Raw genomic sequence first — 17,011 nt, 5'->3', positions numbered from 1 at the left:
ACTTCTAAAAATAAAATGAAAGAAGAACTGGGAGGAAATATAAAATTATAAGAGGTGTATTATGGTTGTAAGGATTGTGCGTTTTGAAAGTACTTGAAAATTTTTCTGTTTTCCCAACTTTCTTTAATGTATTATGTTTTATTTATTTATTTATTTATTTGACTGTACTGGGGATTGAACTCAGGGCCTTGTACCTGGGAAGTAGGCGCTCAACCACTTGAGCTACATCTGCTCCCCAGTATAATCTTTTTTGATTGGCAAAGATCGAAAACTTTGCTAAACAGGGGTGGTGGGAGTCTAAATTGATTTAACCAGTTGGAGAGCAATTTGGCAACATCTCAAAAATGCTCGTTTATGACACATTAATTCATTCCTACAAAAACTCACACACATGCATGAAAGAAACAAATATAGGAATGGTTTATAATAGCAAAAAGCTTTACAGGTTAAATGTCCATAAGCATGAGAATGGATAAGTAAGTTGTGGTAAGTTACACTGGAATATAGTACAGCAGTAAAAATGAATGAATGAGCTACATATGTCAACAGGGATAACTCTCACAAGCATAATGTTGCATAAAAAATATTAAAACATGTATATCCATATAATTAATTAAAATTTGAAAACATGCAAAACAATCCTATATTGTTTGTGGGATGAATCATATAAAGTAATAATATGAAAACATGCATTGGAAGGAGAAACACCAAATTCAGGATAGTGGTTATTTCTGGGAGAGAGCAAAAGAAGTGAGGTCAGGGGAGGGATACACAGGAGGCTTCAACTGTATGTGTAATCATTTATTTCTTAAAAAGATCTGAGGTGTACATGGCTTAATCAAAACTAGATGTCCAGTATAGGTATGTTCTGTTTATTATTTGCTGTACTTCTCTGGATAGCATATGTTTACTAGAGTAGGCATAAAGATATAATAGATACATAAATATTATTATGGAATAATTGCCAAGCTTTTTTCCCCATTTTCATTTTTATCACAGTAGTACTTCTTACTATGTAAATATTGTTTACAGCTAAACTAAGTGCTATATACTATGATCATATTTACTTTTTTGTATAAATTTTATGTTCCTAGAGTTAGTCATTTCCTCTTTTATTAAATGTATGTATTATGACTTCATTCCTAAATTCTCTGTCAGAGCTATAAATTATTTTCAGTATAGTCAGACACTTCAGGTAGTGTCTCAGTTCCCTTTTGTGTGCGTGGGTGTGTGTGTGCACACTCTGAGTCATCCCTCCTGGAGCCCTCTGCTTTCCTGCTTCCGTCTGGACAGACTGCTCTCAGCTTGCTGCACAGCAGGCCATCCAGGAGCTTCCTCTTTCAGCGTGAATTTCACTTCACTTCTCACCTTTGTTAGAGTCCCTGTCTTCCTTTTTTCTTGGCTTTATTTACTTATTTTAACGAAGTACGTACTCCAATAGATCCTGAAAAAGCACATCTGGAAGATAGATTTTTAAGCTCTTGCATGTGTCTTCTACTCTCATTCCTGATTCATAGTTTATTTGGTTAGAGATTTCTAAGTTGGAAATTGTATAAACTGTATTCCTTCAGAATTTGGCAAGCATTGCTGTTTCGTCTACCTTCCAGTGACATTGTTAATAAGGCTAATAATAATAGCCAACATTTATTGAGCACTTACTATGGAATGCTCAGTAATAAGGAAGGTTGCTGTAGTTTAGAGATTGAGAATATAGGCTTTCAGGATAAACTGCCTGGGTTTGGTTCATTTTATATTTGTCGGCTGAGATTTCCCATCTTTTTTATTCACTGCAAGTGTATTTTTCTTCACCTTACTGAGTTAAATATTTAATTATAATAGCTATTTAAAATTCTAGTCTGCTATTTCTAACATCTAGGTTTCTTGGAGTTGTCATGTACTGATTTCCCTTGAGACTGGGTCACATTTTCCTGACTTTTCTTAGTTCAAGTAATTTTGGATTGTATCATGGACATTGTGATGTTACATTATAGAGACTAGATTCTGTTATATTGCTCCAAAGAGTGTTGATATATTTGTTTTAGCAGGTAGTCAACCTGGTTAGACTCAAACTGCAAACTGTCCCATATACAGTGGGCAGTGGCTCAGATCTCAGGTCAGTTTTTAGTTAAAAATGGCTGTTAGTTTGCCACATGCATGATGTGATTCAGGGTCAGCTGGCTACTTGAGCACAGTTTAAGCACAGAATTTGGGTTTTCCTTTTCTGGCTCTGTTCTTTCTGGGGTTCCTCCTCACTTTCTGGCAACCTACTTCTTCCTGCCAGAAAGATGGTGGGCTTTCTCTTTAGAGAAAGCACCCCTCCCCAACTTCTGAACTGCTGCTGCCCCCACTGACTGGGTGACTGTGGCCATCCTTATGGCAAACCATGGGCAAAAAAACGGGTTGGAGAGAGGAGGGACTAATTCCCTGCTGCTGTTCTCTCTAACTTTCAAATCCCCACAAAATCTACCTGCCTTTTTTTCAGTCTGCTAAGCTGTCAGGAATTAATTTTTTGTATTTTGTCCAGAGTTTTTAGATGTTATTTGTGGAAAGATTGTTTTGATAGACACTTACTGTATGTATAAGTCTGACCTCCAGGCTTTGAATCCCAGTTTGCTACTTGTTAGCTATGTGCCTTGGACACGTTCTTTAACCTCTCTGAATCATTAGTTTCTTTATATGTCAAATGGTGGGATGTTGAATTTGATAGAAAAAAAATTAAGTAGACTAGAGACAGATAAGTACACTGCCTTCCAATGCCATTTTGATTCCCAATCTTTTATAGGTTTTTTTTTTTCTCTCTCTTTTTCTCTGTCACCATCCCACCTTTCTCTCTGGAAGCCTTTGGAATATTTATTCTTGCTATTTGGAAACTTCAGGATGATGGACCTTGATGTGGATCTTTATTTCATTATGGTCCTGGGTACGCAGCAGCCCCTTCTGACCTGGAAGTACATATGCTTTTGTTCCAAGAAACTTCATTGCATTATTTCTCTGATAATTTCTTCCCCTCCATTTTTTTTAAAGATGTCTTTATTTATTCCAACCCCCGCCTTGTTGTTTGCACTCGCTGTCTGCTCTGTGTTCATTCACTGTGTGCTTTCTGTGCCTGCTTGTCTTCTCTTCTCGTCTTCTCTTTAGGAGGCACCGGGAAACCAATCCTGGGACCTCTGATGTGGGAGAGAGGCAACCATTTGCTTGAGTCACCTTAGCTCCCTGGTTTGTTGTGTCTCTCATTATCTCTCCTCTTTGTCTCTTTTGTTGTGCCAGCTTGCCTTCTCCAGGAGGCCCCGGGAAACCAACCTGGGACCTCCCATATGGTAGATGGGAGCCCAATCGCTTGAGCCACATCCACTCTCCCCTCCATTTTTTGTGTTCACTCTTTTTATAACATCCTCTTATTAGGGTATCGAATCATCTCAATTGATCTTCTAAGTTTTAAAATCTTTTTTAGCCTGTTTTCCATCTCTTAATGTTTCTTACTTGTACTTTGTAATAGTTTCCTAGGACTGCTGTAACAAATGACCACAAACTTGGTAACCATGATGACAGAAATTTATTCTCTCTCAGTTCTGGGGGCAGAAGTCCAAAATCAAGGTGTCGGCAGGGCCACATCTCTGCCAGAGACTCTCGGGGAGAATCCTCCCTTGCTTCTTCCAGTCTTCTTGGCATTGGCTTTCCGTGGCTTTTGGCAGCATAACTCCATTCTTTACCTCTGTAGTCACATGACCTTCTTCTCTCTGAGTGTCTTTTTCTGTCTCTTATAAGGTCTCTCTAAATGGATTTAGGGCCCACCCGAATCCAGTATGATCTCATCGAAAGCCTTACTTCACTTACATCTGCAAGGACCCTATTTCCAAATAAAGTCACATTCCAAGGTTTCTGGGTGGGCATGAATTTTGGGGGGAGGGGCGGGGGCACCATTTAACCCACTATACATTTTCTGAGATATTCTCTTACTTTTTTCTTCTAATCTTTCTATTGAGTGTTTATTTCTGTACTCAATATTTTTATTTTCCAGAGTACATTTTTATCCCCTGAATGCTTCTATTTTATGTAGTCTCCTGTTCTTGTTGCAGGGATATTTTGTCCTTGCAATATTTTTATTTCATGTAGTATTTTACCTAAGGATAGCATGGCTTTTAAAAGTTTTCTTTTGCTTTCTGCATTATTTCTTCCAATTTCTTTCTTTTTGTTTCGGCCTCTCGTTTTTTTCATAAGAGTCTTCACACAAATGTCTGGGGTTCAAGGGCTGTCTGTTTGGACTTAAGAGTGAAATACTAGTGAAGAAGATTGAAGTACAGTGAAGCTGATGGAGGACTATGTGTACAAGGGTGGGCTAAGATATAGGAATTTTATTGAGAAATTCTCAAATACTTATATCTGTAGTTTTTTTCCCCCTTGGGCTTATAAGCTTGCCTAGAGAGGAATCTTCCTGATTCCTGCTTAAAGTAGGAAGCTTGTGGCCAGCTTAGTGAAATACTAGTGGGGAAGAGTGTTACGTGTTTGTGTGCAGACTGTAGACTGTCACTTAATTCCCCTGTTCAGGGTGGTGCTTCCTCTGCCCTCACCTCTGCTAGATCTCCTGGAACTCAGTTTGATTAAACCCCTCCAAATCGTCTACCTCCTGCTGGGTTGGAAAAGGGTACATGGAGGTCTGATTCTTAAGGAGTTCTTTTTTTTTTTTTCCTTTTTATCCTTTTGAGTGTTTATTTTATAGAGAAGTGTAGCTTTCTTATAAAAATTTATAAATTTTTAACCAATCATCTTGTTTCAAATTCATGCCATTTTCAGAGGTACCTTGTCTCTCCAAGCCCTGAGCCTTTACTTTAGTTGGCTGCCCTCCTTTCCTCCCCCTCCAGCACCCCATCCCACTCCCTGGGCTGGCTTAGGTTCCCCATTCTGCTCAGTCATTTACTTCTTATTCCTCTCCTTTTCTAGTTTCCAAAATTTTGTGTCTCCTATCTGTGTTCATGTCTTCTCCTGTCTCTTTACCCTTGTAGATGTATCCTTTATTAAAATTCCTTTACTTTCATTATCTTTAGCTAAAAGACAATCCTGAAAATTTGACTAAATAAAAAAATCAGATTATAGAACAGTATGTATCATAAGCTCCCATGCATGTAAAAACACAGGGAAGAAAAGTGGAAGATATACATGTATATCTTGTGTGTATGTAGAGGAAGAGATCCTGAGACATAGAAATTGACAGTGGTCACTGCTGGTGAGAGGGACTAGATGGCTAGGATGGGAGGAAATCACTTTTCATTGTTTAGTCTTTTAAACTGTTTAGATTTTTTCTAAATGGATATTTTTTCAGTGTTAAAGAATAGTTAGGAGACAGAGAAAGAGAAATTTTAAGAGGTCCCTTGCATATTCTTCCCTCACCACATCTTTCAAACTTGAGCTGGAATACACTCCAAATGCCGTCATCTTGCACAGGAAAGAGAACCGTGAGTGTGTATACTTGGGGAGGGAAGGATGTTGAAGAATCTGCACAGGGAATGTAAGCCAGGTTTTTACTCTACACCCTGTCTTGCTGATCTCCCAGGGCCTGGGGTCTCTCCAAAAAAGGCTTGCAAATTCCCCATGTGCCAGGCCCTCTAGGAAGAGGTACCTGGAAGACTAGAAGGTGTTAGACTTCCTTTCTCTCCCTCCTGGAGGTCCTAGCAGCCCTTGAATTCGCTCTCATTCACCTGTGCCCTAGCACCCTAGCTGGGGTTGGGAGGCTGTCACACCTGCCGGAAGATCCTTGTAGATCGTTGGAAGTAAAGTTCTACATGGTTGTATGGTAAAAATATGCTTAAAAGGAAATGATGTAATCTCACAGATAAAACTGATTTATTACAGACAAGCAAAAAGAAGAAAGTCTAAATCACTTACAATATCACTGCCAAGCGATAACCACTCTTTTGGTGTGTGTCTTCCAGAATTCTGGAAATGAAATCAGGCAGTGCATTACCATTTTACAACTTCTTTCATATAACATATTTGGAACATCTTTTCTAAAATAAATAAACATCCGTGTGGTATTCTGTCCAGATGTTCCTTAAGTTATATAACCAGTCCCCTATTGTTGAGCTTCTAAGTTGGTTCTAATATTTTGCTGTTATAAATAGAATACACTAAACATTTGTATAGTCTAATCTTAGGGCTCATTCTTACTACTTTTGTAGGATTTTTCCCCCTGAAATTGGTATGTTCCTGAGTCAAAAATTATGCTGTTTTTTTTTCTGAGGTACTGGGACCTTGAATGTAGGAGGCCAGTGTTCAACCACTGCACCATATCAGCTCCCCTGAGTTGACTCCTCGTCTGTTTGCTTGTTGTTTTTGCTCATTGTTTTGCTGTTTTTGTTCGTTTGTTTGTTCAGGAGGCACTAGGAATTAAACCCAGGACCTCCCGCATGGGAGGCAAGCACTCAACTGCTTGAGCCACACCTGTTCCCTGCATGTTTTTTATTTTTTTATTTTTTTAAATTTTACTTTATTTAAAAAAAATTTTTTTTAAGATTTATTTTTTATTTTTCTCCCCTTCCCCCTCCCCCCCCCATTGTCTGCTCTCTGTGTCCATTTGCTGTGTGTTCTTCTGTGTCTGCTTGCATTCTTGTCAACGACACTGGGAATCTGTGTACTTTTTGTCATGTCATCTTGCTGCATCAGCTCTCCATGTGTGTGGTCCCACTCCTGGGCAGGCTGAGCTTTTTTTCATGTTGGGCGGCTCTCCTTGTGGAGTGCCCTCATGGTGCGTGGGGCTCCCCTACACAGGGGACACCCCCACCTGGCATGGCACTCCTTGCGCACATCAGCACTGCACATGGGCCAGCTCACCACACAGGTCAGGAGGCCCCGGATAGAACCCTGGACCTCCCATGTGGTAGGCAGACACTCTATCAGTTGAACTAAATCTGCTTCCCCACTGCATATTTTTTATGACTAGAAGATGTACTCTTGATATATCGTTTAATCCCAAATAATAATGGGAGTAATCATAATAATAAATGAATAATTTGAATTTATAGGAAATTTCTAAAAATATTTTTGAACAGTTAGAAAGTTATATATTCATGAGAGACATTTTCTGAAAACAGAGAAAATTAAAAATGAAAAAAATATCACCAATAGACCTGTACTCAAGATAACTGGAATTAGCAATTATTTTTCAAGATATTTGTTTTATCCTGATGGTTATCATATTATATATGTAATTTTATAACTTTTGTCCAAAGAGTAAGAATTTGTAGTTGTATGTTTCTTACACATAGTAGACTGTTTTTGAGTTTCTGTTTGTTTCAAAGGAAAAGGTTAACTCCAAAAGTTACTTAGTCAGCATCTTGCATTTCAGAGTTGTGACTGCTTATGCTTTCATATGTGATATCCATTGGTACCTATGATGGTCCTGAACTTCTGTGCAGCCACTCTGCCAGACTGCTAATTAGCTGACGCTGCTCAACCTACTTTTTTCCTCCTTTTCTTAGGTGCCAGAATTGGGAAGGTGGAATTGGTGGGGTGCCAGGGATGGAAGCCCACGGTGGCTATACTTTCTGTGGCCTGGCTGCGCTGGTAATCCTCAAGAAGGAACGTTCCTTAAACTTGAAGAGCTTATTAGTAAGTGTCTTTTGGGCTGACTTCCTCTCAGGTTCCAGGTCACACTGGTGGATCAATGTGCTCAGATATGCGGGCTCTGGGGAGGGTTTGGCTTTGGGAAGGGCTCACAAACTATACAAGTCCTGGAATAAAGTTTTAAATGTAATTGTTGAAGTTGAAGCTCTCAGCACTGTTATGAGAAAGTGGAAGGGGTGAACATCTGCTCTCAGTCTCAGTTCCCTTTTTCACCTATCTGTCTTCCTGCTCAGAACTTTCTAGGTAGGGCATTAGTCCAGTTCCAGAGTCCTCTTGAGTCCCTCAGACATCTGGTGTAAGCCAGTGCAGCTTCCTCAGGCTTCTAAGAAGAGTGTTAGTTTTAGTCTGTCTTTAAGAATTAGAGGCTATTGTGTGTCTTAGAAAAATCTCCTAAGAGAAAAAGGTAATAAGAGCTTTGAAGCATTTTGAAGCCAAGCTTTAATACCTCTTGCACTGTGTGAATATTTAGTACCTACATCTAAACGGTTTTTTTAGGGAGAGATGAATAATTGCATTGAGATGGTGGCCCAAGCCATCATGTCTAGACTCCAAGCTCACCCACAGCCACCTGGGAGAAAGTGTTCCCCCTGCGTCTCTGGAAAGCAGACTCACTCTGACCACAACCTTTAGAGCAAACTAGCTAGATTGTATTTCCACTGATATTCAGGGCTCCTTTCCTTGAGTTCTGAAGTCAGGGCCCTGCCATGAGCTCCCAAGAGAGTTTCTGTTATAATCTGTAGAGACGTAACCAGCAGTGTTTTGTCTTCATCCTAAGGAAGCCTTCCACAGTAGGCTCTTCTCTCTTGAAGGTTCATGCCCAAATGACCAACTTGGTGCACTGGACTGATAATTAATTGGGCCTTTTAAAATCTGATCACTGATCAGAGATGAAACATTAAATTTTATCTCCCAGGCAGAAATAATATAATTAGTGAATGCCTAAGTTTTAATAACAGTGTTCTAGATTTGAACCCTACCTTTATCACTTTCTAGCCATGTGACTTAGGGCAAATTGTCTAGTCAGTTTTAGCTTCAAGTTTTTTCTTTTATAAGGTAAGCATAACAACACCTTACTCATTGAAGCTTAGATGAAAGAACATATATAAACCACATAAATGCTAGTGTCCCTCTCATCCAAACCACTGTATCCTCTCCATTTGTGTTAGAAGAACCAGGACCCATATCTGAAGGATATTATGAATTCAGATAACCAAGGGAAGCATAACAAAACCAATGGGCTCAAAGACTAGAAAAAAAATTAGTCTGACTTAAAAACAGTTAAGCTGTGGGGTAAGTAAAAATGAAGAATGGAAACCACTACCCCCCACCCCATAGTTCCTATTTTCTCTTTTCTTGAGTAATGTTTAGTCCACCTTCATTAAGTGCATCTTCCCTAAAGCACTGCTCAGTTAAGACACAATGGGGATATATTAGCACTTGAATTTGTACGACAGTTTATGTCTGTAAGAATTGGGGATTGTGACTCTCCATGGGTATTTATTGCCTTGAATGGGGACATAATCCAAACTCAACAACTGTTAACTTAAGGGATACTGGACATCCCTTACATAAGGATCATGAGAGTCTAGGTTTGGGGAAATGCACCCATTCCTTACCCTTTTGGTTCAGGAAGGCAGTTCTGTAAGTCAGTGGCTGGTGGCTGGAGCTGCCTTGGAGGGTGGGGTGGGAAGTGGAAATATCATTATCTGTTCAGCCAGTTGGTTTTACTCATTCCTAGAGGCCAAAACCTTGACTATCTTGAGTTTAGGAGTAGAGTGTGTTTAGAAAAATTGGAGATAAGTAAGGAATGGTGGTATCATATATGGACACTCTGGATGACATCGAGAGCCATTTTTAGCTTCAAAGTAAAGATTTTCTTATGTTGGCTGACCAGCTTCCCCTGGAGGAGCAGAGAGGCTGGACCTTGCAGAGCCATCATTTAGTTACCAAGACTAATGGCTCCACTAGTGTGTTCAGTCCAGTCCTGCTAGTGACTTGCTATTTGGGTGAATGTCCTCAGGTGCCAGGTAAAAGTGCAGTTAGAGTGTGAGACCATCTGATAAGATGTAGGACAAGATGCCATTTCCCTCCTTTTAATAAAATTCCTTGAGCAGGGAAAGATATTAGAAGTGAGCTGCTGGTGGTCTCCTAGTTAAGCCTTGTTACTTATTAAGAGATTTTTGCATATGTCCTTACAAGATAACTTGGCCTTTTTATAGTCTGGATAATAACCTCAATTTGGAGCCTGGGAACAGGTGATCAGCTCTTAGGCACTTAGAATAGAGATCAGTGCTGGTTGTCTGAGAGGGTCAGCTTAAATGCTCCACTCTTACCTTTTGTGACAGTGAGGGAAAGGAAGCCAAAGGCCCCAAACTCGAGCACCAAGAAGCCTCTGGAGATCTTGTCTTGCTGGATTTTGGTCTCTTTTAAGCCTCCAACTGCTTTTCCTGTCTGTTTCTCATTTTTAGCAATGGGTGACAAGCCGGCAGATGCGATTCGAAGGTGGATTTCAGGGCCGCTGCAACAAGCTGGTGGATGGCTGCTACTCTTTCTGGCAGGCGGGGCTTCTCCCCCTGCTCCACCGAGCACTGCACGCTCAAGGTGAGCCCAGAGAGCTCTTAGCAGGTTCTAGGTGGCTTCTCTAGATAGCTAGCCAAGTAGGAATCCAGCATGCTTTTTCAGAGGGTTTGAAATGAGCTCCATCTGTCTTGGATCCTGGATGCCTGTGTGGAGCCTCCTGCCTTGGGGCATACATATGCAGAATAAGATTCAGTTCTGGTGGTTTGGGGGTTAGTGATGCTTCAGTCTGGCTGTAGCAGGGTGAGCTCCCTTGAAATTCCTGCAAGACCAGTGCTGCTTCTGTGTTATCTGGTGGGCCAGCCCACTTCTGTCCTGGGTCCCACAGTGACTACCACCTCAGCTGGGAGTGAAGCCACCGTTTCCAACCCGGAGCTCCCTAGTGGTCCTGTCAGAGTTGAAAACCACACTGTGCTCGTGGTCACAGCAGTGACAGGAAAGGCAAGTGCTGGAAGGGGCAGAGAGGCAGAACCCACTGAGAAAATCCCCAGCATATCTGACTGGCTGCATAGTTATTGCCATTGGAAATATCTTATTTTAAATTAGCTGAACAATTCTAAGTGCATGTTTGTTCCACCCTCGCCAGTGGAGTGGAGAAACTCTAAGTTCATTTCTGTGGAATCTTGAATGGCGATGGAAAACCAAAGTAGTTATATAGCAAGTAAAAACTCTGGGAACGCTCCCTTATTATCTCTTGAAACCCCACGCTGCCTGCGAACTCCTGAATCATCTTGCTCATTTATTTAGTGTGAGAACAGGGTGTAATGAGTAGCAGGAGGTGGTCTTGGCTGCCCTGCTGGTTAGTGATCTGTGAGACTCTTGGCCCAGAGGGAAGCTTTTCTTTGGACTTACTAGGTAAGTAATTAACATCTTAAATGTAGAAGCTGAGACTCTTTTCTATGATCCCTGTCCTCTCCCCTCTTTCTTCCTGTTTGGCTGCTCTTTCTGAGCCACTTTCTTTAGTTTCTTAATTTCATTTGGGTTGTTGAGCTGTGAGGGCTTTTGATACTGAATTGGAATAAATGGAGACTCTGTCCCCTCTTGCTGTTCTGCCCTGCTAGGTCTTCCCAAGATTCCTCCTGCCCTCGAGCTCCAAACCCAGGCTTTGAGATGCTGGGCTTTAGTCACAGGTTATTAAGACGTAGTTTCCCGGACTCGACCCTGCATGGTCTCTGACTTGGGCACCAGTAACGGAGCCAGGAATTCCCTGAGAGTGTAGTGTTTCTGAAGACAGAGATAACTTGGGCTTCAGTGATCCCTTTATTTGGAACGGGTGAGGTTGAGCACCTGGTAAAACTGTCAGCCTTTTCCACGCCTGTCTGTGGCAGGGGCAAGAGTGCAGTAATTCTGCGACTGCCAGGAAAGTCTGGAGAGCTACCTGGTAAAGTCTTAGAGTGGGGGCTGCTGCTGCTGTGCTTGTGGCAGCGCAAGCTCTGGAAGACTAGTCACATTCAAAGCTTTGCCTGTGGAAAAGGTTGCCTGTGAATCCAAGAGCTTGCAGCTTTTTTCATTGCCTGGGAGAAGGCCCACATTGGGCCTGAGGGGAAGCCCGCCCACTTCTCAGAAACAGTGAACTTGGAACAGGCAGGATCTGAGAGGAAGAGAAGTATTTTGAGCAGTGGGCAAAATGCTGACTTTGGGAGTCAAAAGGAGATGCAATATATTAATAGAAAGATATTTGAAATATATTGTGATCAAAGTAAGGTTTCAAAGCAGTATGTTTATAACCCTATTTTTAGTGAAGAGTTGACACCAGAAAATTAATAGAAAGTATCTAGGTTGTAGCATTATGGGTAGTGTATGTTTTTCTTCTTTTCTGCCGTATATTTTGTAATTTTTCTACCATTAATGTTTATTTCTTGGGTAAAGAAAAATAACAAAAGTTATTTTACAAAAGAAGGGACATTATAGAAACAAAACAAGTAGCAAGGTGGGGAGAATATTTGTGAAATATGATGGAGGGCTAATTTCTTGAATTAAAAAAAAATCATACAAATCATACCATAGGCCTGTATTTTGCCACCTGTGAAATTGAGCTACATGTGGCTGCACCTGTCAGTTACTGTTTTGTCTTTTGCAAAGACTTTGGATTTCTTAGCTAAAAGGTGCCTTTGAAATGCAAAGTGACATTATTATGGGGATCTGTAATTTAAGGGGGGCATAAGGGATTTAAAAAGTTGATTCTTGGGAAACGGACTTTGGCCCAGTGGTTAGGGCGTCCGTCTACCATATGGGAGGTCCGCGGTTCAAACCCCGGGCCTCCTTGACCCGTGTGGAGCTGGCCATGCGCAGCGCTGATGTGTGCAAGGAGTGCCGTGCCACGCAAGGGTGTCCCCCGCGTGAGCCCCACGCGCAAGGAGTGCGCCCGTGAGGAAAGCTGCCCAGCGTGAAAAGAAAGAGCAGCCAGCCCAGGAATGGCGCCACCCACACTTCCCTTGCCGCTGACGACAACAGAAGCGGACAAAGAAACAAGACACAGCAAATAGACACCGAGAACAGACAACCGGGGTGGGGGAGGAATTAAATAAACAAAGAAAGAAATCTTTAAAAAAATAAAAAATAAAAAAAAAATAAAAAGTTGATTCTAATGCATAGTCATCACCCTGTAACCATATCTCCTTTCATTTTACTATGGTTATATGCTGGTGTACAAATTCAGGATCTCTGGAAGTTCTCTGGAGTTGTTGAACTTTGAACTTTTAAACTGCAGTAAAGTAGGAGGTAATTGAAACACTCTGTAATCTTTTTTAGTAATAAATAGCATTTCTTTTCAGATTTTGATTTTAGCCATAGATTATCATTTACCTTATAAGAGTGTCTTTTATTTGTTATATGATGTGAAATAAAGGAACATTTTGTACTCATGTTTAATGCAGTGCCCTAAAGGTTAATAAATATGATTTTTGAAATAACAGCTTTATTGACAATAACATACTATGCAATTCACCCATTTGAAGTGTACAATCCACTGATTTTAGTATACTCAGTGGAGTTGTGCAACCATCACTGCAATCAATTTTAGAACATTTTTATCATCCCCAAAAGAAACCCCATGCCCCCTAAACATGCTTTTTAAAATAAGAAATCACAAAGGAAAAATCAACACTTTGATTACAATATATGTTTAAAGCATTATACAATTCTTTTTTAAAACCCTCATGACCAAGACAAAAGGGCAAAAAGACAGGAAGATAAGGTGGCACATATGGGTACTGACAAAGGGTGAATATAATAAAAAGCTAGATTAATAAAATTAACTATTGGATTTCAGAAGGCAAAGGACAGAAAGATACATGCAACTAATAAAGTTATGGGAACATTTCATCCTCATTAGTAATCAAAGGCATGTAACAAATAAATAGTCAGGAACTATTTCTTTTTAGCATTTAAAAAAAAATTATTTATTTGTTTATTTTTCCCCTTCCCCTCCTCCCGCCCTGCTGATTTTGCTGTCTGTGTTGTCTTCTAATTTTCTCTCCTCTAGGATTCACCGGGATTCGATCCTGGAGACTCCTGATGTGGAGAGAGGTTCCCTGTCAATTGCGCCACTTCAGTTCCTGGTTTCTGCTGCACTTCACCTTGACTCTCCCCTTTTCTCTTGTTGCATCATCATCTTGCTGCGTGACTCACTTGCGCGGGCACTGGCTCACTACGCGGGCACTCACCACATGGGCACTCGCGCAGGCACTCACACGGGCACTGGCTTACCACGTGGGCACTTGTGTGGGCACTGGCTCGGGCACTGGCTCACCTTGCAGGCACTTAGGCTTGTGCGGGCACTGACTCACCATGTGGGCATGCTTTCTCTTCTTTTTTTTCACCAGGAGGCCCCAGGGATTGAACCCAGGTCCTCCCATATGGTAGGCAGAAGCTCTATCACTCGAGCACATCCGCTTCCCTCCTTTTAGTATTTTAATTACTGAGACCTTTAAAGTGACCAGTGTTGGAGATGCTGTAGTGACATTTTAAGTTTTGCTAGCTGCTATATAAATTCCTAAAGCCTTCTTGGAAAACAGTTTGTCAATATTTATTAAAAGCTTTAAAAATGTTTATTCTCCTGGAGTATTTCTACTCTAATGACTGTCTTTGAAGAAATTAATCTTAAAAATAGAGAATATTCAGAGAGATGTTCATTGCAGCATTTGCCATTGCAAAGAACCAGAAACAACCTTGGAAATAAGGAAAAGAAATATAATGACATCCTGTCATATATGTATGTGACTGCTACAAAGCCACTTATGCTCACAGTTGGAGGAAAAAAAAGAGAAGTAATTAAAATAGTGCAGGTGCTTCAGTGAACCTGTACCCTGGAGTGAGCATGATAGGAGACTGGATGTGGTTGTCCTTCAGCTGGTCACCATTCCTGGGTGCCTCTTAGAGTGTGAGCATCTCCCTGGGCCTGTGATTCAAGTGTTGAAGGTGTTTTTGTATATGACCTCCAAGTGCCAGCCAACCGTTGGACCTCAGCCAGTGCTCAACCCAGGAAAAAGCAATTTGCTTTCCTTCCCTCCTCCTTGTAAAAAAACAAATTATTTTCTGTACTAGTTTTCTATGTTTGACATATTCCCCAATTAACTGTTTTGCCCACATATATTTTAAGGTTTATTTTTTATTTATTTCTCTCCCCTTCTCCACCCTCCCCCGCAATTGTCTGCTCTCTGTGTCCATTCACTGTGTGTTCTTCTGCGTCCGCTCACATTCTTGTCAGTGGCACTGGGAATCTGTGTTTCTTTTTGTTGCGTCATCTTGCTGAGTCAGCTCTCCATGTGTGTGGCACCACTCCTGGGTAGCTCTCCTTATGGGGTGCACTCCTTGCGCATGGGGCTCCCCTACGCGAGGGACACCCCTGCGTGGCACAACACTCCTTGCATGCATCAGCACTGTGCATGGGCCAGCTCATCACATGGGTCAGGAGGCCCTGGGTTTGAACCCTAGACCTCCCATGTGGTAGGCAAGTGCTCTATCTGTTTAGCCAAATCTGTTTCCCCATATTTTCTTTATAAAATGTATTTACTATAAACTTTTTAAAAAGTTTATCATAAGATTATATTCTCATATATGTGAGATTTTTGGCCCAGGGCCTATTATAATACATTTTCTTTGAATGTAACACTTATGGCTGTTCAGATGGTTGTGAAGATTATGTACCAGAATTGAAGAATTTATGGCTTGAGCATTAAATGAAAAACATAAGATACAAAATTAAGTAACTATATAGTATGGGAAGTGGATGTGGCTCAACTGATAGAATGTCCACCTACCATATGGGAGGTCCAGGGTTCAAACCCAGGGCCTCCTGGCCTGTGTGGCGGGCTGGCTCACGGGCAGCACTGTGGCACACAAGGTGTGCTGTGCCATGCAAGGTTGTCCCCCGCGTAGGGGTGCCCATGAGCAAGGAGTGCGCCCTACATTGAGTCTCCCCGCATGAAAAAAAAAAGCACAGTCCGCCCAGGAGTAGTGCCGTACACATAGAGAGCTGATGCGGCAAGATGACGCAACAAAAAGAGACACAGATTCCCGGGGCCACCAAGAATGCAAGAGGATACAGAAGAACACACAGTGAATGGACAGGACACAGAGAGCAGACAATGGGTGGGGGGGGGGGGGGGGGAATAAATAATAAAATCTTAAAAAAAAAAAAAACTATATAGGAGAAAAAGCATAGAAACAAACTGGAAAGAAAATTAGCTTTCACTTGCCATTTATAGATTGATACCTTTGTAGCCAGGTATCAAAGTATAAAGTGGGAACAAGGGCTTATGCACATCCTATATGTGTATTTTTATATTTATTTATTTTTTAAAGATTTATTTCTCTCCCTCCCCCCCCTCCACCCCCTTGCTCTCTTGTGTACATTCGCTGTATGTTCTTCTGTGTCCGCTTGCACCCTTGGTGGCACCAGGGAACTGTGTTTCTTTTTTGTTGTGTCATCTTGCTGCATCAGCTCTCCGTGTGTGCAGCGCCACTCCTGGGTGGGCTGTGTTTTCTTTTTCACGCAGGGCGGCTCTCCTTGCAGGGCGCACCCCTTGAGTGTGGGTCACCCCTATGTGGGGACACCCCTGCGTGGCATGGCACTTCTTGCACGCGGCAGCTCTGCACATGGGCCAGCTCACCACATGGGTCAGGAGGCCCTGGGTATCAATCCCTGGACCCTCCCATATGGTAGGCAGATGCTCTTTCAGTTGAGCCATGTCTGCTTCCCTATATGTGTATTTTAAAAATCAATTCCCATATAAATGCATCTGCACTCATCTCTCTGTGGTTTGTCTCTCCTCCTCACTTTTTATCTGTGAGTGACCCACAGGATTCTCTTATCTTACTGAGGAAACTTAAGAGCAGGGAAGCCCAGGTACATGTTGGGACTTCAGTATTATTACCAGAATTGCCAAATTTTGGTTGTGTAATATGATGCAGGAGAGCAGTTACTAGTAATGCTTCTTGGGAACATTTTTTGAGCCAAGAGAGAAGTTGGAGAATTCCCTTTGAAGAGAAGATTAAATTCAGGCTTAGAGAATTAGGAGAAGTAACAGACTTCATCATCCCTGTTAAGAGTTCTCTTAGCTGATTAGAGTCTGGTTAACAAGTTTTTCAGAGATGTGCTGAGGAAGTGACAGGTCAGCCAGGGCTGCAGGAGGAATAGGCTAAACAGATCCGAGACAAGTGCAGGTGTTGCTTTGATCTCTTGCTCTTTGATTCACGCCAGGGTTCTGGAGTAGGTCCATGCACATGTTGTGGGATGTGTGACAAAGTATCAAGTGTCCCAAGGATACTATTTTCAAAATTAGACCCAGAGGTGGAAGAATAAAATACAGGTAAG

At 41.5% G+C, this 17,011-nt stretch overlaps 1 protein-coding gene across 8 annotated transcripts in view; it reads left to right on the top strand.

The window, feature by feature from the left end:
• FNTB (farnesyltransferase, CAAX box, subunit beta) overlaps nt 1-17,011 on the top strand; it is a 95,299-nt gene that overhangs the window by 51,276 nt on the left and 27,012 nt on the right. For 7 of the 8 annotated variants that reach the window (XR_011648323.1, XM_058293270.1, XM_058293269.2 and 4 more), the window contains 2 exons: nt 7,473-7,602; nt 10,086-10,218. Coding sequence is in view for 6 of the 8 variants with exons in the window: in XM_058293270.1 (XP_058149253.1) it covers nt 7,473-7,602; nt 10,086-10,218 (263 nt within the window). In the remaining 2 variants the exon portion in view is untranslated. Of the gene's footprint in view, nt 1-7,472; nt 7,603-10,085; nt 10,219-13,678; nt 17,007-17,011 lie in introns of all 8 variants that reach the window. The other variant, XR_011648324.1, reaches the window with a different exon arrangement.

Source organism: Dasypus novemcinctus, chromosome 3 (genome assembly GCF_030445035.2).
Source record: "Dasypus novemcinctus isolate mDasNov1 chromosome 3, mDasNov1.1.hap2, whole genome shotgun sequence".
Lineage (NCBI taxonomy): Eukaryota > Metazoa > Chordata > Mammalia > Cingulata > Dasypodidae > Dasypus > Dasypus novemcinctus.
This window is presented reverse-complemented; position numbering and strand designations above follow the sequence as displayed.